Below are 23639 nucleotides of genomic sequence, written 5' to 3'. Positions count from 1 at the left end.
CCAAATTCCACAGCAACCTTTGCTCTGATGGAGCTGCTTTTAGTTAAATAAATGCAATCTGTGTAGGAGAGTAGGGTCTGCTTCCTATGGTCGTCCCCACATTTTGCTGTGATTCTCTGTTTTTTTCGACTTTAATGTGACTGTGGGCCTGCTAAGCAGACCCACAGCCCAGCTGTTCTCACTCTAAATTGCTACCATGCACTTTAGGTGCATACCAGATTGGTTACTGGGTCACCCTTGTGAGGCCCTGTATAGTGTACCATAGGTACCCAGGGCTTGGTGCACCCAAGACCTACCAGGGGATGCAGCATGTATTGTGCCACCCCTGGTTTGCTTCCAAACTGACACCACAGGTCTGTTCACACAGCCTGGGTAAGGTGGTGTACTTACCCCTTACTTAGATATAGTATACCTATATCTACCCTTACATATAGACACATATACACCTATAAGCCAATCCTACGGTAGGCCTCGACAATCCTGGAGGCAGAGTGCTTGGTTTTATGTGAGAGGGTGCTCTGGCATGAGCTGAGCCACTCTGCAGCTTTCAGAACCATCTCATTATAGCTGTTCTATGATATAGCCATACCATATACTCTTAAGTGCAGGGAGAGGTGTGGGCTTGGGAGAGGTGTGGCACTGCGGCCAGGGCGACTGACTCCGGAATCTGGGGATCACGGTTCGATCCCCGGGGCCGGCGGCAGATTAGCCCAGCACCATGTGACTCTGGGCAATAGCTTGCTTAATCTTCCCGACGGCCCCCAGCCTCCTAGAGACCCTAACGGGTGATGGTTCATGCTTTACAAATGTGGATTGTTATTATTGTTATTATTATTATAATCCTCGCGGTTAATGCTAACTTTGGTTTGGCTTTATCAAAACATGTCGTGTAAGGTGTCAAACACTTTGGAATACTACCCCATCTGCCAATTGTGGCGGCGGGGGTAGCATGCCACCCTTCTAGAGGGAAAAGGCATTTACTGCTTTACCCGGTTAAAGTTAAACAGAGCCTCAGCATCTCAGAATGGATGCTGCTGCCACAGACACGAGTCTGACCTCCTGCTGCTGAATGAAACTCCAGCAGCGGAGGCCTGGACAATAGATTTCCTGTCCAGAGAGGTGCCAGCACCTCCCCAGACAGGGGTTTTGTGTATTGGGGCGTGGAGGGCTGCATTCATTGAATGCATCTAGACACTGCCTGGGGCACACAACGTGCTCCATGCATAGCCCGGTTCAAACCAGTTGCTGGGGACCTCCAGCCCCAGCTGTGGCGTGACACTGGACAAAGGGAAAGGCGTGTAACCACACCCTTCTCAGGTCCACCCATAGGAGGGACCTAGTCAGGTAATCCAGCCCCCTTTCTTAGTACAAGTATAGGAGCTGTGTCCCCAGGGCTTTAGATTATCCTGGACGAATCTTTGAAAGACATATCTTGGACCTTCGACATACCATTCTGACTGGAAGATGGAAAACATCTCCCTTGTGATCAAGGAGTGACCACCCTGTGCAAACATGCATCAACAGCAACTTCACCAGTCTGCAGTTTCAAGGCTCCCGTTGGAACCCAAAGACTCTGCGACTCAAGAACTGGACTTCCAGACTTCTCTGACCCCGACCCATATTCACAGCAAAACTGAGACCCGTGGCTGAGACAAGAGATGTAGGACCGGACATCTTGGACATCCTGCATTTTGCTACCTGCACTCCTTTCCTGAAGCCTCAGTAAGTTGTGCATTGAGGTACAAGAAGCCCCAGTCCCGAGCAACATTTGCACCGAAGCTCAGGCCCCCACAGTTTGCGAGTGTCCCGTGGGCCCCGCCTTTACATTTGTGCTCAACTTGTCTTCCTGGTTCCTTGCCTGTTGGCTAGTGAGCCCCCTGAAGATGCCATCTTGAATCTAACTTGCGATCCTGGTTGCTCCAGGCTTGCTCCAGTTTCTCTGAAAAGGAGAAGCGCCACAGACCTTCCTGGTCGGTAACAGAGCCAATCTCGACATCCTGCGTGGGTTGCGGTTGCCAAGGCTTGTTAGGTCCAATCCGGATACCAACGCAGCAGTCATCTAGATCCATCATGGTACAGCTCGAATTCAGCTCCTGGTCATTGTCAATGCCTCCTGGACCTCGTGGCTGAAGAGACAAACTCACCTTCTTCACTTTAAAGCACCCAACATCGTCGGGCTCCTTCCTGGTCACTGGCTAGTGACCCAGACTCTGTCCCCTCTGCTTTCAGGTTCTTCACATCTTTGATCCACCCTTGGATCTACCGGGACACTTTTCCTCTGGTCGCCTGCAGTACTTCTTTGCAGCTCTCCATAGAAAACGATGACGAAACCAGACACGAAAAGACACCTATTCACCCGGCTTCCCTGGTTGAGGTAACACTAGTACTCCGGTGCTCCCGTGGGTCTTGACTCTCGAAGTGTCCTAGTTTAAAAGGGTTCCATCCTAGTCCATCCGGAAGTGTCCTTAAACTGTAACTTTGTAACTTTTACGAACTCCATGGAAAGTCAATGGGAACCCAGGCCTGTGTTTAGACACTGCACGCGGCTCCCGTGGGTTTACTACTTCCTAACGTTTGGTTGTTTAGTGTAGCCCCAGCAATTCTTCAGGCCCTAGGCCTGCTTTCTAAATCTTTCGTGGTACTTATACCACTTTCTCAGTATATGGTTTGTGAGGCCTCTAGGGCATAACGTATATTGTGCAACTTATTGTATATTAACTGTGTGACTTGTATTGTATTTTTACCTCTGACCTCATAAAGAGTGCAGAGGGGTTGTGTTTAGATTAAATACATATATATTTGATATACACCTTGTGTGGTGTCCTTTCATTTGGTACTCAAGGGATTATATAAGGTAAAACAACTTACTTAACTCGCCTACTGAAGACTTAGCCTGAAGACTGCTGATTCATGCTACCACTAGGATAGCTTTCTATAAGGTTGACTTTACAATCACCATCAATACGGGTCGATGAGACTGGTGCAAGGTGCCCACTAGAACTAGTGGACATATATGCCAGGCTAACTTCTCACATTGGTGTGCAGCGGTTGGGATAAGAGCTTGCAATTTGTTTTAACAAATAATCTCGAGATATCATCTGAAAGATCATATCAAGGTACCTGTAGGTACATATAAATCAAGTCTTATATACATAGGCTCTACTGAACAGTTGTAGGTGGTAAGGGCTTAGCACACCCCGACTACAACTCCTAGAGAGGTTCTAGTAGGCAACCAAATAATGTAGGTAGCTGCACACACCACACCTCACTAGAAAGGTCCTTGGAAGCAGGGCCTAGTGGACCTCTTCAAGAAGACAACCAGAGGTTGCCTTCTAAGTGTGACTCATTCACTTTTCAAGAATTGAGAAGCCTGTGTGCAGTCAGAAAGTTGAGACAAGGACAGAGTCCAACCTTTAACCACCTGGTAGATATCTTAGTCGCTCATGATGTAGAGAATGCATCAGACCCAGGTAGTCAAGGGGATAGAGAGGGGGGCCATCCCTCAACATTCTGATTCCTCAGTAGGGTCCAATGCCTCTGCTCTGATGAGGAGGACTTCCCCTCTGAGGAGAGAGCATACAGCTAGAATGAAAGAGGTCAAGCTGAGGATCAAGAGGCAAGAAGTTGCCCTGGCAAAAGAGACCCTAGCTCTTGAAAGAGAGAGGAAATTGAGTAGGCCAGTGCCCACTGGTGGCAGCATAATTCCTAGAGATAGGGAAAGGTCTCATGACCATAGAAACCTGAACAAGATTGTCCCTCCCTATCAGATTGGGGATGTCATCCACAAATGGATAACTGCTTTGGAGCCGGCTTGCAAAGTACAGCAGGTACCCCAAAGTCAGTGGGCAGCAATCTTGTGGCTCTCCTTTGCAGACAAAGGCAGAGACAAGTTCCTCACTGTTAGAGAAGAGGATGCTGACAACTACTATGTCCTGAAGAGTGCTCTGATAGATGGGTTTGGCCTAAACACTGAGCAGTACAGGTTGCTGTTCAGGGATACCCAAAAGACACAGACTCAGGACTGGACTGATTTTGTAGATTGTACTACTAAGGCTCTGGAAGGATTGTTACTGGACAGTAAAGTAAGTGACTATACAGGATTCTTTACAACTGTCAAAACCAGTTATTGCATCAGCACGTGGTTGCCTCTGATCTGACCTCTCCCCAAGAATTAGGAAAGAAGGCAGACAAATGGGTCAGAACCAGGGTGAAGCAGAAGGTACAGAACCAAGGAGGTGATCAGAAGAAGCAAGGCCAAAAGGGTGGGGAGAAAGCAAAAGACCAGAAGTCTTCTCAAGGTCCCCAAAAAGCTTGTAATGGTGGGGGTTCCCAACAATCTAAGAAGAAAGAAGGCCCAAAGAAACCTTGGTGCAAGATTTGTAAAGTAAATACTCACTGAACCAGCGATTGTGCCAAAAAGGGGACAGCTCCAGCCACCATTGACCCTAAGGCAACTGTTCCCCATAGTTCAGCTCTAAGTGGTGGTTCTCAACAGAAGGGTGTAGTAGGGTTAACCCTGGGAACTGAGATGGGTTCTGGCCTAGTCAGAATACCCACTCAAGCTGTTTTGATCTGTGATGGGGAAACAATTCTGTTCTCTACTGTGAGTCCCAATTACTTGGGCAAGTACAGACAAACTCCATTAATTAAAGACAAAGTGGCTCAGGCCTACAGGGACACATGTGCTAGTGTCACAATGGTGACGCCTGGCTTTGTGGACCCTGGACAGATCATACTAGGTGAAATGTACCTACTGACCAATGCTAGCAAGGTCACTACCACTCACAGTATGGCAATTGTTAATTTCTCCTGGGAGGGGTAACTGGCCTCAAAAAGGTTGTGAATTGCTCAGACCTCGCTGTAGAATGTTTGCTTGGAAATGACCTGGAGACTTCAGCTTGGGCTGAAGTGGAGTATAGGACCCATGCAGAAATGTTAGGGATATCAGCACATGTCCTTGCTGCGACTAGGTCACAGGTCATAAATTGAACTGGCACTGGATTCTGGAACAATGGACCAGTTGCCTACCAGGAGGAGAAGCAGTAGGGTTAAGGCAGTGCCTTCCCCCTTGCCTCAGGAAGAGGATCAGCCTTCTCAGGAAGCCGATTGTGAGACCCAGGAAGAAACTGTCTTAGAAGAGCTTGAGCCTGATCAGGTTGAGTTTCTTGGGACAGGGGAACCCTCCAGGGCAGATCTGAGGCAGGCGCAGTTGGACTGCCCTTCTCTTGAACCCCTCAGACAGCAAGCTGCTGCTGAGGCTGCAGGGAATGCTAGTGGGACGCATAAAGTTTATTGGGATGATGGGCTCCTGTATTCAGAGGCTAGAGACCCCAAGCCTGGAGCTTCCAGGAGATTGGTCATACCTTTAGCATTCAGAGGCTTCCTTCTCACAATAGCACATGATATTCCCCTTGCAGGACATCTTGGCCAGAACAAGACTTGGGACAGGCTTGTCCCTCACTTTCACTGTCCTCATATTTCAGAGGATACCAAGGAGTTAAGTTGCTCCTGTGTCACCGGCCAAGCCAGTGGCAAATCAGGTGGCACCACAAAGGCCCCCCTAATACTACTACCTGTTCTGGGGGTTCCCTTTGAGCATGTAGGGATTGACATTGTTGGACCAATGGATCCCCAAACAGCCTTTGGGCACAGCTTTATTCTGGTTGTAGTGGATCATTCCACCAGATGCCCAGAAGCTATTCTACTTAGGACCACAACAGCACCTGATGTGGCAAGAGCCCTCTTGGGAGTTTTCTCAAGAGTGGGCTTTCCTAAAGAGGTTGTCTCAGACAGAGGTGCAAAATGTATGTCTGGATACCTGACTGCAATGTGGAAGGAGTGTGGAGTGAACTACAAATTCACCACACCCTATCATCCACAGTACAGTGGTCTAGTTGAGAGATTCAACAAGACCTTAAAGGGCATGATTAAGGGTCTCCCTGAAAAGCTTAGGCAGGGATAAGAAATCCTGCTGCCCTGCCTTTTGTTTGCTTACAGAGAGGTCCCACAGAAGGGGATTGGCTACAGCCCTTTTGAGCTTCTGTTTGGGCATCCTGTAGAGGACCCCTTTGTCTGGTGAAGGAGGGATGGGAGTTACCTCTCAAACCTCCCAAACAGGACATTGTGGATTATGCACTTGGTCTCCGCTCCAGGATGGCCATCTAAAAACCTTGAGGCTAGTCAGGAATTGCAAAAGGCCTGGCATGACCAAAAGGATGTGCTGACTGGTTACCAGCCAGGACAGAAAGTGTGGGTGTTGGAGCCTGTAGCCCCAGCAGCTCTCCAAGACAAGTGGAGTGGACCCCACACTATTGTTGAACAGAAGGGAGAGTTCACCTATTTGGTTGATCTTGGAACTCCCAGGAGCCCCCGCAGGGTGCTTCAGGTCAACAGATTGAAACCATATGTTGACAGAGCAGACATGGGCTTGCTCATGGCTACTGACGAGTGACAGGAGGAAAAGAGTGACCCTCTCCCAGACCTGCTTTCTCAGAACCCTGATGATGGTTCAGTTGATGGTGTAGCCTTGGCAGCCAACCTCACGGACCAACAGCAGCAGGACTGCAGACAAGTTCTGCAGGCCTACAGACATATGTTTTCACTGACTCCAAGTCAGACTCTGGTGCACTCATGAAGTGGACACTGGGGACAGTCTGCCTTTTAAAAGTAAGATTTACAGGCAACCTGATCATGTCAGGGACTGTATTAGGACAGATGTCCAAAAGATGTTGGCTTTGGGAGTCATTGAGCCCTCAGAGAGCCCTTGGGCCAGTTCAGTAGTCCTGGTGCCTAAACCTCTCACCCAAGATGGTAAGAGAGAAATGAGGTTTTGCATGGATTACAGAGGTCTCAATGATGTCACTAGGACAGATGCCCATCCAATAGCCAGGGCAGATGAACTCATAGACAGTTTGGCATCTGCCAAGTTTTTGAGTACATTTGACCTGACAGCTGGCCACTGGCCGATCAGACTAGCTGATGAAGCAAAGACAGCATTTTCAACCCCTGGTGGGCATTATCAATTTGTGGCGATGCCCTTTGGTCTGATAAATGCACCTGCCACATTCTAAAGGTTGGTGAACCAAGTCCTCTCAGGTCTGGATGACTACTGTGCAGCTTATCTAGATGATATTGCGGTCTTTAGCGCCACTTGGGAAGATCACCTGATCCACCTGAAGAATGTTTTGGAGGCCCTGCAAAAGGCAGGCCTAACTATCAAGGCTACCAAGTGCCAGATAGGGCAGAGTCAGGTTGTATACCTGGGCCACCTTGTAGGTGGAGGCCAGGTTCAACCATTGCAGAGCAAGATCCAAACCATAATGGACTGGACTCCTCCCACCACCCAGACACAGGTCAGAGCTTTCTTGGGCCCGACCGGGTACTACAGGAAATTTCCCAAGGGTATGGTTCCGTAGTGAAACCCCTGAATGACAACTTCCAAAGAGAATGCCAAAGAAAGTTCAGTGGACAGTCAGCTGTTAAAAGGCATTTGATGACCTGAAGCAGGCATGTGCACAGCTCCTATTCTGCAAAGTCCAGTCTACTCCAAAGAATTCATTGTTCAAACAGATGCTTCTGAGTTGTGGGTAGGTGCTGTGCTTTCACAACTGAATAAAGTTGGTCAAGATCAGCCAGTAGCTTTTATTAGCAGAAGGCTGGCCCCTAGAGAGAAACGTTGGTCAGCTATTGAGAGGGAGGCCTTTGCTGTGGTTTGAGCCCTGAAGAAGCTGAGGCCATACTTGTTTGGTACTCACTTCAATATTCAGACAGACCATAAGCCCTTCTTGTGGCTAACCCAGATGAAGGGTGAAAATCCCAAACTGCTCAGGTGGTCCATTTCCCTACAGGGGATGGACTTTAAAGTGGAACATAGACCTGGGAGTGACCATGCCACTGCAGATGGACTCTCCAGATATTTCCACTTAGAACATGAAGACTCAACTGGTCAAGGTTAGTTTAATGTCCCTGCGTTTGGGGGGGAGGGGTTGTGTAGGAGAGTAGGGTCTGCTTCCTATGGTCACCCCCACTACTTGTTGTGATTCTCTGGTTTTTCGACTTTAGTGTGGATGGGGGCCTGCTAATTAGACCCACAGCTCAGCTGTTCTCTCTCTAAAGTGATACTAGGTACTTTGGGTGCTTACCAGATTGGTTCCTGGGTCACCCTTGTGAGGCCCTGTATAGTGTACCATAGGTACCCAGGGCATAGGTGCACCCTAGGCCTACTAGGGGCTGCAGCATGTATTGTGCCACCCCTGGTTTGCCTTCCAAAGTGACACCCCAGGTCTGTTCACACAGCCTGGGTAAGGTGGTGTAATCTCCCCTTACTTAGATATAGTATACCTATATCTAACTTTACATATAGACACATATACACCCATAAGCCACACCTATGGTAGGCTTCGACAATCCTGGAGGCAGAGTGCTTGGTTTTATGTGAGGGGGTGCCCTAGCATGAGCTGAACCCCTCTGCAGCTTTCGGAACCATCTCCTTATAGCGGTTCTATGATATAGCCATACCATATACTAAATGCATTATAATCCGCTCGGTTAATGCTAACTTTCGTTTGGCTTTATCAAAACAAGTTGTGTAAGGTGTCAAACACTTTGGAATACTACCCCCTCTCCCCCACCAGTCCTGGCGGCGGGGGTAGCATTCCACCCTTCTAGAGGGAGAAGACATGTAGTTACTGGTTAACCCGGTTAAAGTTAAACAGAGCCTCAGCATCACAAAATGGATGCTGCTGCCACACACGCGTGTCTGACCTCCTGTTGCTGGATGAAACTCTGGCAGGGGAGGCCTGTACTATAGGTTTCCTGTTGAGGGAGGTGCTGGCACCTACCCAGACAGGGGTTTTGTGTATTGGCGCAGGGAGGGCTGCATTCAGTGAATGCTTCTAGACACTGCCTGGGGCACACAAGGTGCTCCATGCATAGCCCAGTTCAAACCGGTTGCTGGGGCACACAGCCCCAACTCTGGCGTGAAACTGGACAAAGGGAAAGGGGTGTAACCCCCCTCTTCTCAGGTCCACCCATAGGAGGGACCCAGCCAGGTAGTCCAGCCCCCATCCTTAGTATAAGTATAGGAGCCGTGTCCCTAGGACTTTAGATTATCCTGGATGAATCTTTGAAAGACATATCTTGGACCTTCAACATTCCATTCTGACTGGAAGACAAAAGACATCTCCCTTGTGGTCAACGAGTGACCACTCTGTGCAAACATGCACCAACAGCATCTTTGCTGGTCTGCAGTTTCAAGGCTCCCGTCGGAACCCAAAGACTCAGCGACACAAAACCTGGACTTCCAGACTTCTCTGACCCCATCCACCTCCATAGCAAAGCTGAGACACGTGGGGACACGAGAGACATGAGAATGGACATCTTGGACATCCTGCATTTGGCTACCTGCACTCCTGTCCTGAAGCCTCAGTAAAATGTGCATTGGGGTACGAGAAGCCCCAGCCCGAGCACTATTTGCACCGAAGCCCAGGCCCCCACACTCCGCGAGTGTCCCGTGGGCCCCGCCTTTGCATTTGAGCTGAACACGTCTTCCCAGTTCCTTGCCCATTGGCTTGTGAGCCCCCTGAAGAACTTCCTTTGAATTTAACTTGATTTCCTGGTTGCTCGAGGCTTGCTCCAGCTTACCTGAAAAGGAGAAGCGCCACAACCTTGCTGGTCTGCAACAGAGCCAATCTCAAGATCCTGCTTGGGTTGCGGTGCCAAGGCTTGTTGGGTCCAATCCGGATACCGACACCCCAGTCATCTTGATCCATCATGAGACAGCTCAAATCCAGTGCCTGGTCATCGTCGATGCCTCCTGGACCTCGTGGCTGAAGAGACAAATTGACCAATTCGCCTAAAATACCTGACATCGCCAGGTTCCTTCCTGGTCACTGGCTAGTGCCCCAGATTATGTCCCTTCTGCTTTCAGGTTCTTCACATCTCCGATCCACCCGGACACTTTTCCTCTGGTCGCCTGCAGCAATTCTTTGCAGCTCTCCATTGAGAAGGACGACGAAACCCGACACGAAAAGACACCTATGCACCCCGCTTCCCTGGGTGAGGTAACACGGGTACTCCGGTGCTCCCGTGCGTCTGGACTCTCAAAGTGTCCTAGTTTAAAAGGGTTCCATCCTAGTCCATCCGGAAGTGTCCTTAAATTGTAACTTTTACGATCTCCCTAGAAAGTCAATGCTAACCCGCGCCTGTGTTTAGACACGCACGTGGCTCACGTGGGCCTCCTACTTCCTATCCTTTGGTTGATTATAGTAGCCCCAGTGATTCCACAGGCCCTAGGCCTGCTTTCTAATTCTCTTGTGGTACGTCTACCACTTTCTTAGTATATGGTTTGTGAGGCCCCTAGGGCATAACATATACTGTGCAACTTATCGTATATTAACTGTGTGACTTGTACTGTATTTTTACCTCTGACCTCATAAAGAGTGCAGAGGGGTTGTGTTTAGATTAAATACATATATATTTGATATATACCTTGTGTGGTGTCCTTTCATTTGGTACTCAAGGGATTATATATGGTAAAACAACTTACTTAACTCACCTACTGAAGTCTTGGCCTGAAGACTGCTGGTTCATGCTACCAATAGGATAGCTTTCTATAAGGTTGTCTTTACAACCACCATCAATAAGGGTCGATTAGACTGGTGTAAGGTGCCCACTAGAACTAGTGGACATCATATGCCAGGCTAACTTCTCACCGCCCCGCTCACCCCCTGGTAGCTTGGCACGAGCAGCCAGGCTTATCTTCAAGGCAAATATATAAAGTATTTGCAAGCACACTCACAGCAACCCAATGATGACACCAAAAAATATACTCCACACGAGTTTTATAAAAACGAGTATAAACTTTATATTAAAAGATATAGGAAAAGACCACACAATATAAATCCAACAAAGCGCATTTGTAATATTTATCCTGGCTGGTTGTTAGGCCAGCCAGCCCTTGTAAGTTTTGGCGATATTAATGAGCACTTTTAAACATTCGACAGTAATCCTAACACCAGGTTATGCAGATCGGATTTCTAGAATCAGGCACTTTTGCAATGTAAAAATAATGCAATGCGTATGCAACAATCAGGCACTTTGCGATGTAAAAATAATGCAATGCTTAATACAACCACCAGGTACGTCGTTATACAGATGTAAGGCAATGCGTAATACACTAATCAGGTAGTTCGTTATGCAGAAACAATGCAATGCTTCATAAAACAAGCATGTAGTTCATTATGCAGGAAAGATGCAATGCGCAATACACTAATCAGGTACTTCATTATGTATAAATTATGCAATGTGTAATACAACATTCAGGTACTCCGTAAAGTCCCTTTAGCCCTTCCTTGGTTAAAATAGCAAACTGCAGGCCGGCCCCAGAATACACAGCAAGGGTCAGTCCTCTCCTTCAGTCTATTCATTTTTTTCGTCCTTGGCACAGGTCCTCTTGACCACAAAGTAGCTCCAGTCTTGTTCATCCTTGATCAAGCCATTCTCCAAAGTTCAGGGGCTTCAGCTCTCATAGTTATACCCCTCAGTGGCTTGAAGTCTTTGTGTTTCAGGGGCACTGACCCCTGTTCAAACCAGTTCTCTGTGCCTCCCTGCCAGTGACACCTTTCTTCCTTTGATTAGTGGGGGTCTGGATTCTCAATCACTCAGCAGGAGATGAGCCAATTGTTTTATAGCAGCAACCCAGGCCTCTTCACCTCAAGGGGCTTCTCCTCCCCCTATACTCCTGATGCAAGTCAGGCTGTTGCTGTTTCAGCTCCTCCCCTGGGTCAGGATATTCCACAGATCCTATCGCTTTCAAATCCAGGCAGTCAATACACAGCCAGGAGAGACACACAGAAATGTTAGAGCACAAATCCCAGCCACTTCTAAAAGAGTGGCTTCTAAACATACAATGCAAAAACCACCTTCATAAAAAGACGTGTTATTACATTGCGAGTTCAGGCATACTAAACTTCACCTTTCCATCTTAAGCCTTTGGGAAGATAGGCTGGGAAACATATTGCATAGCCTCCCCATTCTGTCCTATGGGCAAGATGGCCTTTCAACAGTGAAAAATGAAATGGAGATTATTTCACTGTCAGGACATGGCACACACCTTAGTACTTGTTCTAACTTTCACATGGACGGCACCCCACCAAGGGGGTACCCTAGACCTACCACAAGGGTGTCTGATGTGCATAGAAAGGGAAGGGTAAGGTCTGGCAAGTGAGTACACTTGTCAGAACAAATTGGCAGTTTAACAAACTGCGAGCAGGCCCTGCAATGGCAGGCCTAAGTTCCCTTTTAAGGCTACTGGTGTGGGTGGCACAAATAGTGCTGCAGGTCCACTAGTAGTAGTTGCATTACCAGCCCTGGCACACATAGTGCATGTTACTAGGGACTTTACTAGTGAGGCAAACATACCAATCATCGACAACCAATTACCATTACACTTTACACAGGGAAAACTTGCACTTTGACACTGTTTAGCAGTGGCAAAGTGTCCAAAGCATCCAAGTTGGCAACACCATGTCAGAAAAAAAGGTCTATGGGGAAAGCAAAAACGTTTAGGGACTTTAGCAAAAAAGGGCCAAGTCCTACACCTCCATTGACTGGATCGAAGACCGACTGCCAGATCTCCGCTAGGCAGATCACTGTGGTTAAAGCCAAGCCGCTGTAGCGCCGCTGAAGACATGGCAGGTCTGCTGAGGAAGCGCCATATTTAATGAGTCAGCGCAGTAAAGTATTTTATCAAAAGACAAACTCCAAATTTTATTATAGAAAAAAAAGTAACAGAATGTTCTCTCAGATCGAGGAGCTTAAGTCTTTGGTTTCCTGTGTGAGACCACCAGGCGCTCCCTGGGAGCCCAGTCAGGAGAACTGAACTCCAGAACAACTTCCATCTTTCATAGAGTGACTGAGGACCAGCAGCAGATGGACCTCTAGAAAGGGTTTCTGCGGATGGAGCCCAGGGAGGCGCTGCTGATGGAGCCCAGGGAGGCGCTGCTGATGGAGCCCAGGGAGGCGCTGCTGATGGAGCCCAGGGAGGTGCTGCTGATGGAGCCCAGGGAGGCGCTGCTGATGGAGCCCAGGGAGGCGCTGCTGATGGAGCCCAGGGAGGCGCTGCTGATGGAGCCCAGGGAGGCACTGCTGATGGAGCCCGGGGAGGCACTGCTGAGGGAGCCCAGGGAGGCGCTGCTGAGGGAGCCCAGGGAGGCGCTGCTGATGGAGCCCAGGGAGGCGCTGCTGATGGAGCCCAGGGAGGCGCTGCTGATGGAGCCCAGGGAGGCGCTGCTGATGGAGCCCAGGGAGGCGCTGCTGATGGAGCCCAGGGAGGCGCTGCTGATGGAGCCCAGGGAGGCACTGCTGATGGAGCCCGGGGAGGCACTGCTGAGGGAGCCCAGGGAGGCGCTGCTGAGGGAGCCCAGGGAGGCGCTGCTGATGGAGCCCAGGGAGGCGCTGCTGATGGAGCCCAGGGAGGCGCTGCTGATGGAGCCCAGGGAGGCACTGCTGATGGAGCCCAGGGAGGCGCTGCTGCGGGAGCCCAGGGAGGCGCTGCTGGTGTAACCCAGGGAGGCACTGCTGATGGAGCCCAGGGAGGCGCTGCTGCGGGAGCCCAGGGAGGTGCTGCTGGTGTAACCCAGGGAGGCGCTGCTGGTGGAGGCCAGGGAGGTGTTGCTGATTTAGCCCAGGGAGGTGCTGCTGATGGAACCCAGGGAGGAGCTCAGGTATGTGTTGCTGATGGAACCCAGGGAGGAGCCCAGGGAGGTGTTGCTGATGGAACCCAGGGAGGAGCCCAGGGAGGGGTTGCTGCTGGAGCCCAGGGAGGCGCTGCCCAGGGAGGCACTGCTGATGGACCCCAGGCAGACGCTGCTGATGGAGCCCAGAGAGCAGCTGCTGATGGAGCCCAGGGAGGCGCTGCTGCTGGAGCCCAGGGAGGCGCTGCTGGTGGAGCCCAGGGACGAGCCCAGAGAGCAGCTGCTGATGGAGCCCAGGGAGGCGTTGCTGATGGAGCCCAGGGAGGCGCTGCTGATGGAGCCCAGGGAGGTGCTGCTGGTGTAACCCAGGGAGGCGCTGCTGGTGGAGGCCAGGGAGGTGTTGCTGATTTAGCCCAGGGAGGTGCTGCTGATGGAACCCAGGGAGGAGCTCAGGTATGTGTTGCTGATGGAACCCAGGGAGGAGCCCAGGGAGGTGTTGCTGATGGAACCCAGGGAGGAGCCCAGGGAGGGGTTGCTGCTGGAGCCCAGGGAGGCGCTGCTGACCGAGCCCAGGGAGGCGCTGCTGACCGAGCCCAGGGAGGCGCTGCTGACCGAGCCCAGGGAGGCGCCGCTGACCGAGCCCAGGGAGGCGCTGCTCCTGACTCTAAGCAGAGCGGGTGGACTGCGAGTTTGGTTGACACGACATCCACAGCTTTTTGGTGGATCCCTGCATCTGCCAAACTCTTATCAGGCCCAGACTCAGTTATTCCTTGCAGGGGGCTCTGCGGCTCTGCTAGAATGGCAGGAATAATCCCTTCTCTTCTACTCCCTATCCTAGCGGCTCAAGTGTGCGACCTCTAATCCCAGGGCTGTAGCAGACGAACCATGTGCTCCTCTGCAGACATTTCTCTGGAGCTCACTTGCCCAAAGTGTGATTCAAAGGCTGTGACACACACACCGTGTGCTCTTCTGCAGCCTCGTCTGTGGGAGTGGGACTCTCAGTTTGTGACTAGTGATCCCTGGGCTGCAACAGCCATGACTTGTGCCTTTCTGCACCGGGGGTCACGGCATGAGATCTGTCATCCCGACACAGACATAAGATGTACTCCTGGCCCTCTCTCTGTATAGAGACACTGATCTCCCTGAGATTCTGAAACACATGATGTGTACCCTTGGGTGTGTTTTGCTATAGAGCCCATGGGCTTGAGATCCCTGAACACTCCCAGACACGCTGTGTACTCTTGGGCCTCCTTCTCTGCGGAGCACAGAGCACCGCTTGAGGTAGACATTTTGTGTACTCTCAGGCCTCTTTCTCTATAGTATTTAACAACAAGGGGTGGTGATGGACAGAGTTTCTGAATTAAGCAGAATACTCTCACCCAGTCAAGAGATCAGGGCTAGATCCAACACCGTTTTTTAGCTCACTGCACCATCCCAGCTCAGAACCTGGCTATATGCAAATTAGTCTGTTCCTGTCCCAGTGCATGATGGGAACAGGGCAAACCAAACTACCAAGCCAATTCTTACACTGGGAAGGAAACAAGCTTCCGGGGACCGGTTTCTGGCATTCCAGCCGTCGTCGGCCCGGCTTGCTTGAAGCCTGATGGTGCAATGAGCAAGGGACTCACATCTGAGTATACCCTTCCACGCTTGGGTGGACAAAATATTTAACAACAAGGGGTGGTGATGGACAGAGTTTCTGAATTAAGCAGAATACTCTCACCCAGTCAAGAGATCAGGGCTAGATCCAACACCATCAGGATTCAAGCAAGCCGGGCCGAAGAAGGCTGAAATGCCAGAAACCGGTCCCCGGTAGCTTGTCTCCTTTCTGGTGAAGAATTGGCTTGGTAGTTTAGTCTGCCCTGTTCCCATGATGCACTGGGCCAGGGACAGACTGATTTGCATATAGTCAGGTTCTGAGCTGGGATGGTGCAGTGAGATAAATAACGGTGATGGATCAAGCCCTGATCTTTGGACTGGGTAAGAGTGGTCTGCTTAATTCAGACACTCTGTTCATCACCACCCCCCCCCCCCCTTTTCTGAATCTTTCTCTATAGAGCAGACAGAACCGCTTTAAACTTCTGAATGCTGATGCGTTTGTCAACAAAAATCAACTATTGTCCTAATTAATAGAATCCCCCGTCCCGAACTCCACATGTACCTCAACACGCAAGTATGTGGTCAGACACGCCCTGCAACCGAGGTACGGGATCACTGAATGACGGGTCACAGGTGGCAGGAGGCGTAGCTGGCAGGTAAACATGCGGGCAGAAACTCTTGATCGATCCCAGAGATAGGCGCAGCAACATCACAATTGTCAGGGAAGATTTGACCAATAAAGCACACAGGTCCAAGGGAGTACGTGCGCTTCAAAAACACAGTAAAGTCAGATGCCACATGAGTTAGCAACACAGAGCCAATCAGGATCTAGCACAAGTAGTGATCACGTGCTCCCCAGGCAGGCCATCTAGACCCATTCACCACTGGCCACACTGTGTCCGTGCAAGGTCGAGACCCACCTGGAGTAACTTTTGACCATTAATTTATGACTCTAAGGCACCAACCAACCAACCAAAATATGGGATTCTGGTTGCGTTTATGGCTTGATGTAAAAAAAATTATAAAAGACTAAAACCAACACAATGCACATTGAGGCATTTTGACCTCCTGCCTGTAACTGTTCTCCGGGCTGAATTGTTTAATTAAACAAAATTGTTTCTGTTTTGCCAAACGCTTCTTGTCTCCTGTTTTACTAAGAATTTGAACCAAAGCAACAACATTCTTTCACACGCACACAAACCATACATACACGCTTGGGCCACCTCCTTAATACATACCAGAGCACTGCTGGAGACACCAAAGCCCTCAGAGACACAAGTCTTGGGCCTTCTTCTCAATCCGCTCTGGATCCCGGGACACTCACAGGCATTCTGTGTACTCTTGGGCATCCTTCAGACTCACCTCTGAGACTTGAGGTGTGGGATGTGTGGTTCCAGGTCTATGATGATCATACCTTGCGCTCTTCTGCCGCATAGTCTATGGGACTCGGGGGCGGGCCTCGTGACCCCAAGGCTGTGACACACGTGCCTATCTGCCCTTGAGCTGCCTTTTTCTGTAGTCCTAAGAAAGCAATGAGTGATCCCTGAACCCCTGCAGACACACCTTATGCTCTTCTGCAGCCTCCTGTATGAACTCACGAAGTGTCTCTTCATTTATGAATCCTGAACACCCACACACAAACCTTGTGATCTGTGAGACCCCTCTCAGTGGAATCTTAGGAGCACCTTGTATTTCCCGTCATCTAAGCACAAAACTGGTCATCCTTTGCAGCCTTCTCCATGGGACTCAGGAAGTGATGTCACTGGTAAACACTGAACACCCACAGACACACTTTGCACACTTCTGCAGCACCTTGTGTGGGGATCAGGTTGTGGGACATGTGACCACAGAGCTGTGGCAGACATACCATCCTTGTTATCTTGTCAAGCCCCTTCTATGAGGGTCTCACCTTGTGCTCTTGTGCAGAATGGTCTATGGAGACCGTGCAGTGCAATGAGTGATCTCTGAATTCCTCCAGACCAGCTCTGTGCCCCTGGGCACAATTCTCCGTGGAGCCCTTAGTAAGTAGTTAGTTGTGGCTGGACTGATACAGACACCCCTTGTACATCTTCAGCCCCTCTACGGGGCTCAGTGTGGGGCTGTGATCCCAGGGCTGTGACACACCTTACTACTCCTGGACAGCCCCCTCAATGTAGTTTTAAATCCGCAATCGGAGCCCGTTAGGGATAAAACAACAAACCCTGGATTTCCAGATCTGCACGGCCTTGGGTGAGCCTGGCCCAACCTATAGAGCCGGCCGCTTCCCTGCATTCCTCAAGGAGCGGCTTCATCCAGGCAGCCGGCGGGATTCTGCTGTGCTACTCCTGTTAAGTCTTCAGGCTCAGTCATAACCCGGCAGTCTGGCGTCATGCTGAAGGATGAGGGATGAGGGATTGAACCTCCCACCCAGCGCCCGGCGCGCGTGCACGGAGACGTATCCAGGGGCTACACGGAGACGTATCCAGGGGCTGCACGGAGACGCATCCAGGGGTGACCGTCCTGTTTCCTGCAGATGAGGTCGCTCCCCACGCTGCCCCCCGCCCTGCCTGCCTTGCAGCCTGGTATCGTAGCGCATCGCTGCGGATATTGCGGAATTAATCTACTCCTCTGAATTGCTGGACATAGGAGCGCTAGACTGCCAAATATTGTTTTGCATTTTAATTCATTTGGACATCGTAGCGCTAGACTGCCTTGACTGCTTTATCTTTGTATTCATTGAGACTTCGTAGCACTAGATTGTCAGAGTGCGCTGTTAATACAGTTTCATTTGCCTGCTTGTTAATTTAAAGGTGTGCCTGTCTGTACCGGGGCCACTGCCATTTGCTTCGCATTGGCATAGTATCTCGTTTTAGGCTGCCTGCCATTTTGTTTTTGTTGTTGTTGTTGTTGTGTGACTCCCTGCCCGGGTCTCCGCCCCGCTCCCGCCTCCCAGCTGACCCTCCCTCACCCCTCCCCTTCCACTACCCATATATGACAGATGCCTTTGCGCGCAGCGGACGCGCCCCATGCGCGCCGAAGGTGCGCCAAAGGTAAGCCCGTCTACGCCCGTCCGCGCCTGGACCGCGCCCAGCGCCAGACCCCCTGGTCCTCGCAAAACACTCTCCACCCGCATAACGTACGACGCCGCTTCCCTCCTGACCCTCAACCCCAGACGCATACCAAAATGCTGCATAGCTACCCCAGGATACACCCATGGACCGTTCACCTGCCACTCCTGCAAGTTCTCCTGCATCAGAACCCACACCAATTCCACTTCCCCCAAACACAGCACCGACTCTAACCACCTGAAGTGCATCCTGCTGAACACCCGCTCGGTGCACAGACACGCCACTGAACTCTGGGATCTACTTGACACTACATCACCGGACGTCGCCTTCCTTACTGAAACATGGACGAACGCCTCATCAGCACCAGACATCGCCATAGCCATCCCGGACAATTGCAAGATCATCCGAAAAGACCGGACCGTCCAAACAGGAAGAGGCATCGCCATCGTCCATAAGAACACCATCCGAATCACGACCAGCTCCGACGACAACCTTGCGGCCGCCGAACACCTTCACTTCCAGATCTACACCGACCCCAGGACCACACTTAGAGGCACCCTCATCTACAGACCACCAGGAACCCGCACACAATTCAACGAAGACATCACGGACTTCATCAGCCCACATGCCCTCACCTCCGAGAACTACATCCTACTGGGAGACCTCAACTTCCACCTGGAAAAGAAAAATGACAGCAACACCACCACCCTTCTGGACAACCTGGCCAATCTCGGACTCAAACAACTTGTCGACACCCCCACCCACTTAGCCGGTCAAACGCTCAACTCTATCTTCACCTCCAGCAAACACATCTCCTTCGATCACACCTCAGCTCTTCATTGGACGGACCACAGCTGCGTCCACTTCAGCTACAAAAAGACCCCGACTCAAAACCCCCCACAACCTATCCCTCGAAGAAACTGGAATAAAATCACCACCGACCAACTCACCACATCGCTTAACCAAAACCCTCCTGCCATTTCATCGGACCCAAACCAAGCCGCCACCAAACTCACACAATGGATCACCCTCTGCACTGATGAACTAGCACCCTTGAAAATCCACCAGATCAAACAAGGTAGCAAAAAGGCCCCCTGGTTCAACGATGACCTTAAGAAATCCAAGAAGTTATGTCGCACCCTCGAGAAAACCTGGAGAAAAAACCCAACCACTCACAACCTGACCACCTTCAAGGACGCCACCCGCAAACACCACCAATTGATCCGATCCACCAAGAAATCAGCATTCAAGGATCGACTCGACAACAACGCCCACAACAGCAAGGATCTATTCAACATCGTCAAAGAATTTACCAACCCCACCACCAGCACCAACGACATTACTCCCTCCCAAGACCTCTGCGACTCTTTATCCTCTTTCTTCCACAACAAAATCGCCGACATACATAACAGCTTTGAAAACCAGTCCGAAGAACAGTCCACTCCACCCACATCCGAACCAAAACAGCACTCTCACAACCTTTGCGCCTGGAACCCAATCACCACTGAAGACACCATCCGCCTGATGATCTCCATCCACTCAGGCTCTCCAACCGACCCATGTCCCCTCCACATCTTCAACAAAGCAGACTCCATCATCGCACCCCATCTCTGCGATGTCATCAACTGTTCCTTCAACACCGCTACCTTCCTGGAAAGCTGGAAACATGCCGAACTCAGCGCCCTTCTGAAGAAACCCACAGCAGACCCCTCTGAACTTAAGAACTACCGCCCCATATCACTCCTCCCATTCCCCGCCAAAGTCATTGAGAAAGCCGTCAACAGTCAGCTCGCCGCCTTCCTCGAATCCAACATCTCCCTCGACCCCTCACAGTCCGGCTTCCAAGCTAAACACAGCACCGAAACTGCCCTCATCGCAGCTACAGACGACATCCAAACGCTACTGGACCACGGAAAAACAGTTGCCCTCATCCTACTTGACCTCTCTGCCGCCTTCGACACAGTCTGTCATAGCACCCTCATACAACGCCTCAGCAACGTCGGAATACAAGGAAAAGCTCTGGACTGGATCATCTCGTTCCTCGCCGGAAGAACCCAGAGAGTCCGCCTCCCCCCATTCAAATCAGAGGCCACCGAAGTCATCTGCAACGTACTACAAGGATCATCCCTCAGTCCCACCCTGTTCAATGTATACATGAGTCCCCTCGCATCCATCGCACGACAACACAACCTCAACATCATCTCCTATGCAGACGACACCCAGCTGATCCTCTCCCTCACCAAAGACCCAAACACCACCAAAACCAATCTACACGGAGGAATGAAAGAAGTAGCCGAATGGATGAAGAACAGCCGATTAAAACTAAACTCTGACAAAACGGAAGTCCTCATCTTAGGATCATCCCCCTCTGCCTGGGACGACTCATGGTGGCCACTGCCCCTGGGTACAACACCCATACCTACAGATCACGCACGTAACCTGGGCTTCATCCTAGACTCCTCCCTCTCGATGACCAGACAAGTCAATGCCGTCTCATCTTTAAGCTTCAACATCCTTTGCATGCTCAAAAAAATCTTCTGTTGGATCCCCACCGAAACAAGAAAGACAGTCACTCACGCACTAGTCACCAGCCGATTGGACTATGGAAATACCCTTTACGCCGGAACCACAGCCAAATTACAGAATAAACTCCAACGCATCCAAAACGCCTCAGCCAGACTCATACTGGACATCCCCCGTCAAGCTCACATTTCCGGTCACCTGAAGGAACTCCACTGGCTCCCCGTCAACAAGAGAATAACGTTCTGTCTCCTCACCGACGCACACAAGGCCCTCTATGACCTAGGACCCGAATGCCTCAACACACGACTTTCCTTCTACAAACCCACCCGCCAACTACGATCATCCAATCAAGCCCTCGCTGCAATTCCGCGCATCCATAGATCCACCATGGGAGGAAGATCCTTCTCCTACTTAGCGGCCAAAACCAGGAATTCCCTCCCCACTCACCTCTGCCTTACCCAGAACCACCCCTCCTTCAGAAAGCAGCTAAAAACCTGGCTATTCGATAAATAACGCACCCACCATCCCTCAAGCGCCTTGAGACCCTCTGGGTGAGTAGTGCGCTATACAAATTCCAGAACTTGAACTTGAACTGCACGGAGAGACGCATCCAAGGGCTGCACGGACGGAGATGCATCCGGGGGCTGCACGGACGGAGACGCATCCGGGGGCTGCACGCACGATGACGCATCCGGGGGCTGCACGCACAGAGACGCATCCGGGGGCTGCACGCACAGAGACGCATCCGGGGGCTGCACGCACGGAGACGCATCCGGGGGCTGCACGCACGGAGACGCATCCGGGGGCTGCACAGAGACGCATCCAGTGGCTGCACAGAGACGCATCCAGTGGCTGCACGGAGACGCATCCAGGGGCTGAGACGCATCTAGGGGCTGCACGGAGACGCATCCAGGGGCTGCACGGAGACGCATTCAGGGGCTGCACGGAGACGCATTCAGGGGCTGCACGTCAGCGCCCAGTAAGTAAGGGTGTGTGGAACATATGCTGTGGCAGGTACATTCCTGCCTGTGAAGGTTCTGCTGCAGTCAGAGGACGCGTCTACTCTTACCCAAGCCTCTCTAGCAGCGAGACACCTAAAGTGATTAAAGGCAGAGGTTAAGTTTCTCGGAGCTTGACGGGTTCAGGGATAGGCTGTGTGAAACAGAATTTTAGTTGACCTGCTTTTAGCCACGCCTACAATTACATCGGGCATATCTCTTGCAAAGGAGTTCTAGGTACGCTTTTTTGTTTTTTTTTAAGGATCTCCACACCTTTTTCGTCACATTTAAATTGCTCGTTAAAGGGTCACGTGTCCCGTCGTTTTCAAAGTCCTCAATCTTAAGTAATTGAACTGCAAGGGAGCCCGACTGCACGTTTAAAAGCAAATCTCTAATGTCCTTAGCGCGCGCGGGCGCATTGGGATGGCTCATTTGTAATAAAAGAAAAATGAGGCAACTGCCCTACTGCGGCACAAGACTTGCTGCCAATGCCATCAGCAAAGTTGATAGGCAAGTCATGGAGCGTCAGTGCAGTTGCAATAAAAACAAGCATTGGAATAGCCAATATGTCTCTCACCTTTTTTTCTTTTTAATGTTCTCTCCCCCTCTGGTGCGCTGCATATTTATTTCCCATGCTGTATTTTTTTCTTTGGTTTGCACCCTTACTGCCGGCCTACTATGGAATGTAATTTCATTCTGTTTTTTTTTTTTACTGTGTGTATGTAAAGCGCTCCGATACCTACGGGTCAAGCTAGCGCTATACACAACTTTTTAAATAAATAAAAATAAATAAAAATCTCATAACAGTCTCACACATACCTTGTAATCCTCTGCAGCCTTCCCTATAATTCTATAATCCTCAAGAACCCTTGTGATCCCATAACACCCGTACACATACCTTGTACTCCTCGGCAGCCTCCTCGATGGGTCTCATTGAGTGGGATTGATGGTCCTTGGACTCCCGGCACACCACACATATCACCCTCTGATCCTCAACACAGAAAAGCCTCAGTATTTCCTCGTGTTTCTCGCACAGATGCTCCAGGGGGGGCAGGTGAAGCAGTTTTACCATTTCCACCATGTTTCCGAGTTGCCTGTTGGGTCGGAGGCTTCTCCCTGTTGATATTTCTCTGCACTGCGGACAGGGGGAGTTTCCATCTCTTCCCTCCCAGCTCTGAGTGATGCAGGAGCGGCAGAAGTTGTGTCCACAGTCGATAGTCACAGGATCAGTGAAATATTCAAAACAGATGGAACATGTGGCCTCGTCTTTGAGATTCCTGACCTGATCTGCGGCGGCCATGATCCCAGGAATGCGGGAAGGTGAAGGTAAGTTTCTTTTCTCTGTTTGTAAAGTGGGCGTGTCTGTGTCTCTCCACCTCTGGTGTGTGTGTGCTTGAACTGGTTCTTTCTAAAGTGGGGGTGTCTGTGTGTCTTCTTTTGAGTGTTGCTCTGAGTTTTTTGTCCTATACTGCGCTCTGGCCGCGGCTGAAAGCGGGGTGAACAGCCTCAAACCGGCTGTCGCTTTCCTCTGGGTCCACTGAATACAGCCTCTCTAATTGTACTGTAACTGCGCGGACTGAGGCCGGTGCTTAAATTTTTCGATGCCCCGACGAGACAGTTGGTCATCCAAGCAACGATCATCTCCCGGCTGGACTACGCCAGTTCGCTCCTGCTGGGAGCTAACCAAGCTGAGATCGTCCGCCTGCAGCGCGTCCAGAACGCGGCTGCGAGAGCAGTGGTGGGCCTGCCGAGGTCCTGTCCCACGTCCAACACTCTGC

At 50.8% G+C, this 23639-nt stretch overlaps 1 protein-coding gene across 1 annotated transcript in view; it reads right to left on the bottom strand.

Annotated features, from left to right (window-relative positions):
* Positions 1-23170, bottom strand: part of LOC147724976 (E3 ubiquitin-protein ligase TRIM39-like) — a 167340-nt gene extending 144170 nt beyond the window's left edge. Inside the window, exon 1 of the mRNA XM_086966459.1 lies at positions 22760-23170. Coding sequence (XP_086822585.1) covers positions 22760-23161 — 402 coding nt within the window. The 5' untranslated portion in view covers positions 23162-23170. The remainder of the gene's footprint in view (positions 1-22759) is intronic.
* Between the last annotated feature and the right edge of the window lie 469 nt (positions 23171-23639).

This window comes from Lissotriton vulgaris, chromosome 4_1 (assembly GCF_964263255.1).
Source record: "Lissotriton vulgaris chromosome 4_1, aLisVul1.2, whole genome shotgun sequence".
NCBI lineage: Eukaryota > Metazoa > Chordata > Amphibia > Caudata > Salamandridae > Lissotriton > Lissotriton vulgaris.
Note: the sequence above shows the minus strand (reverse complement) of the source record. Positions and strands in the feature narration are given on the sequence as shown.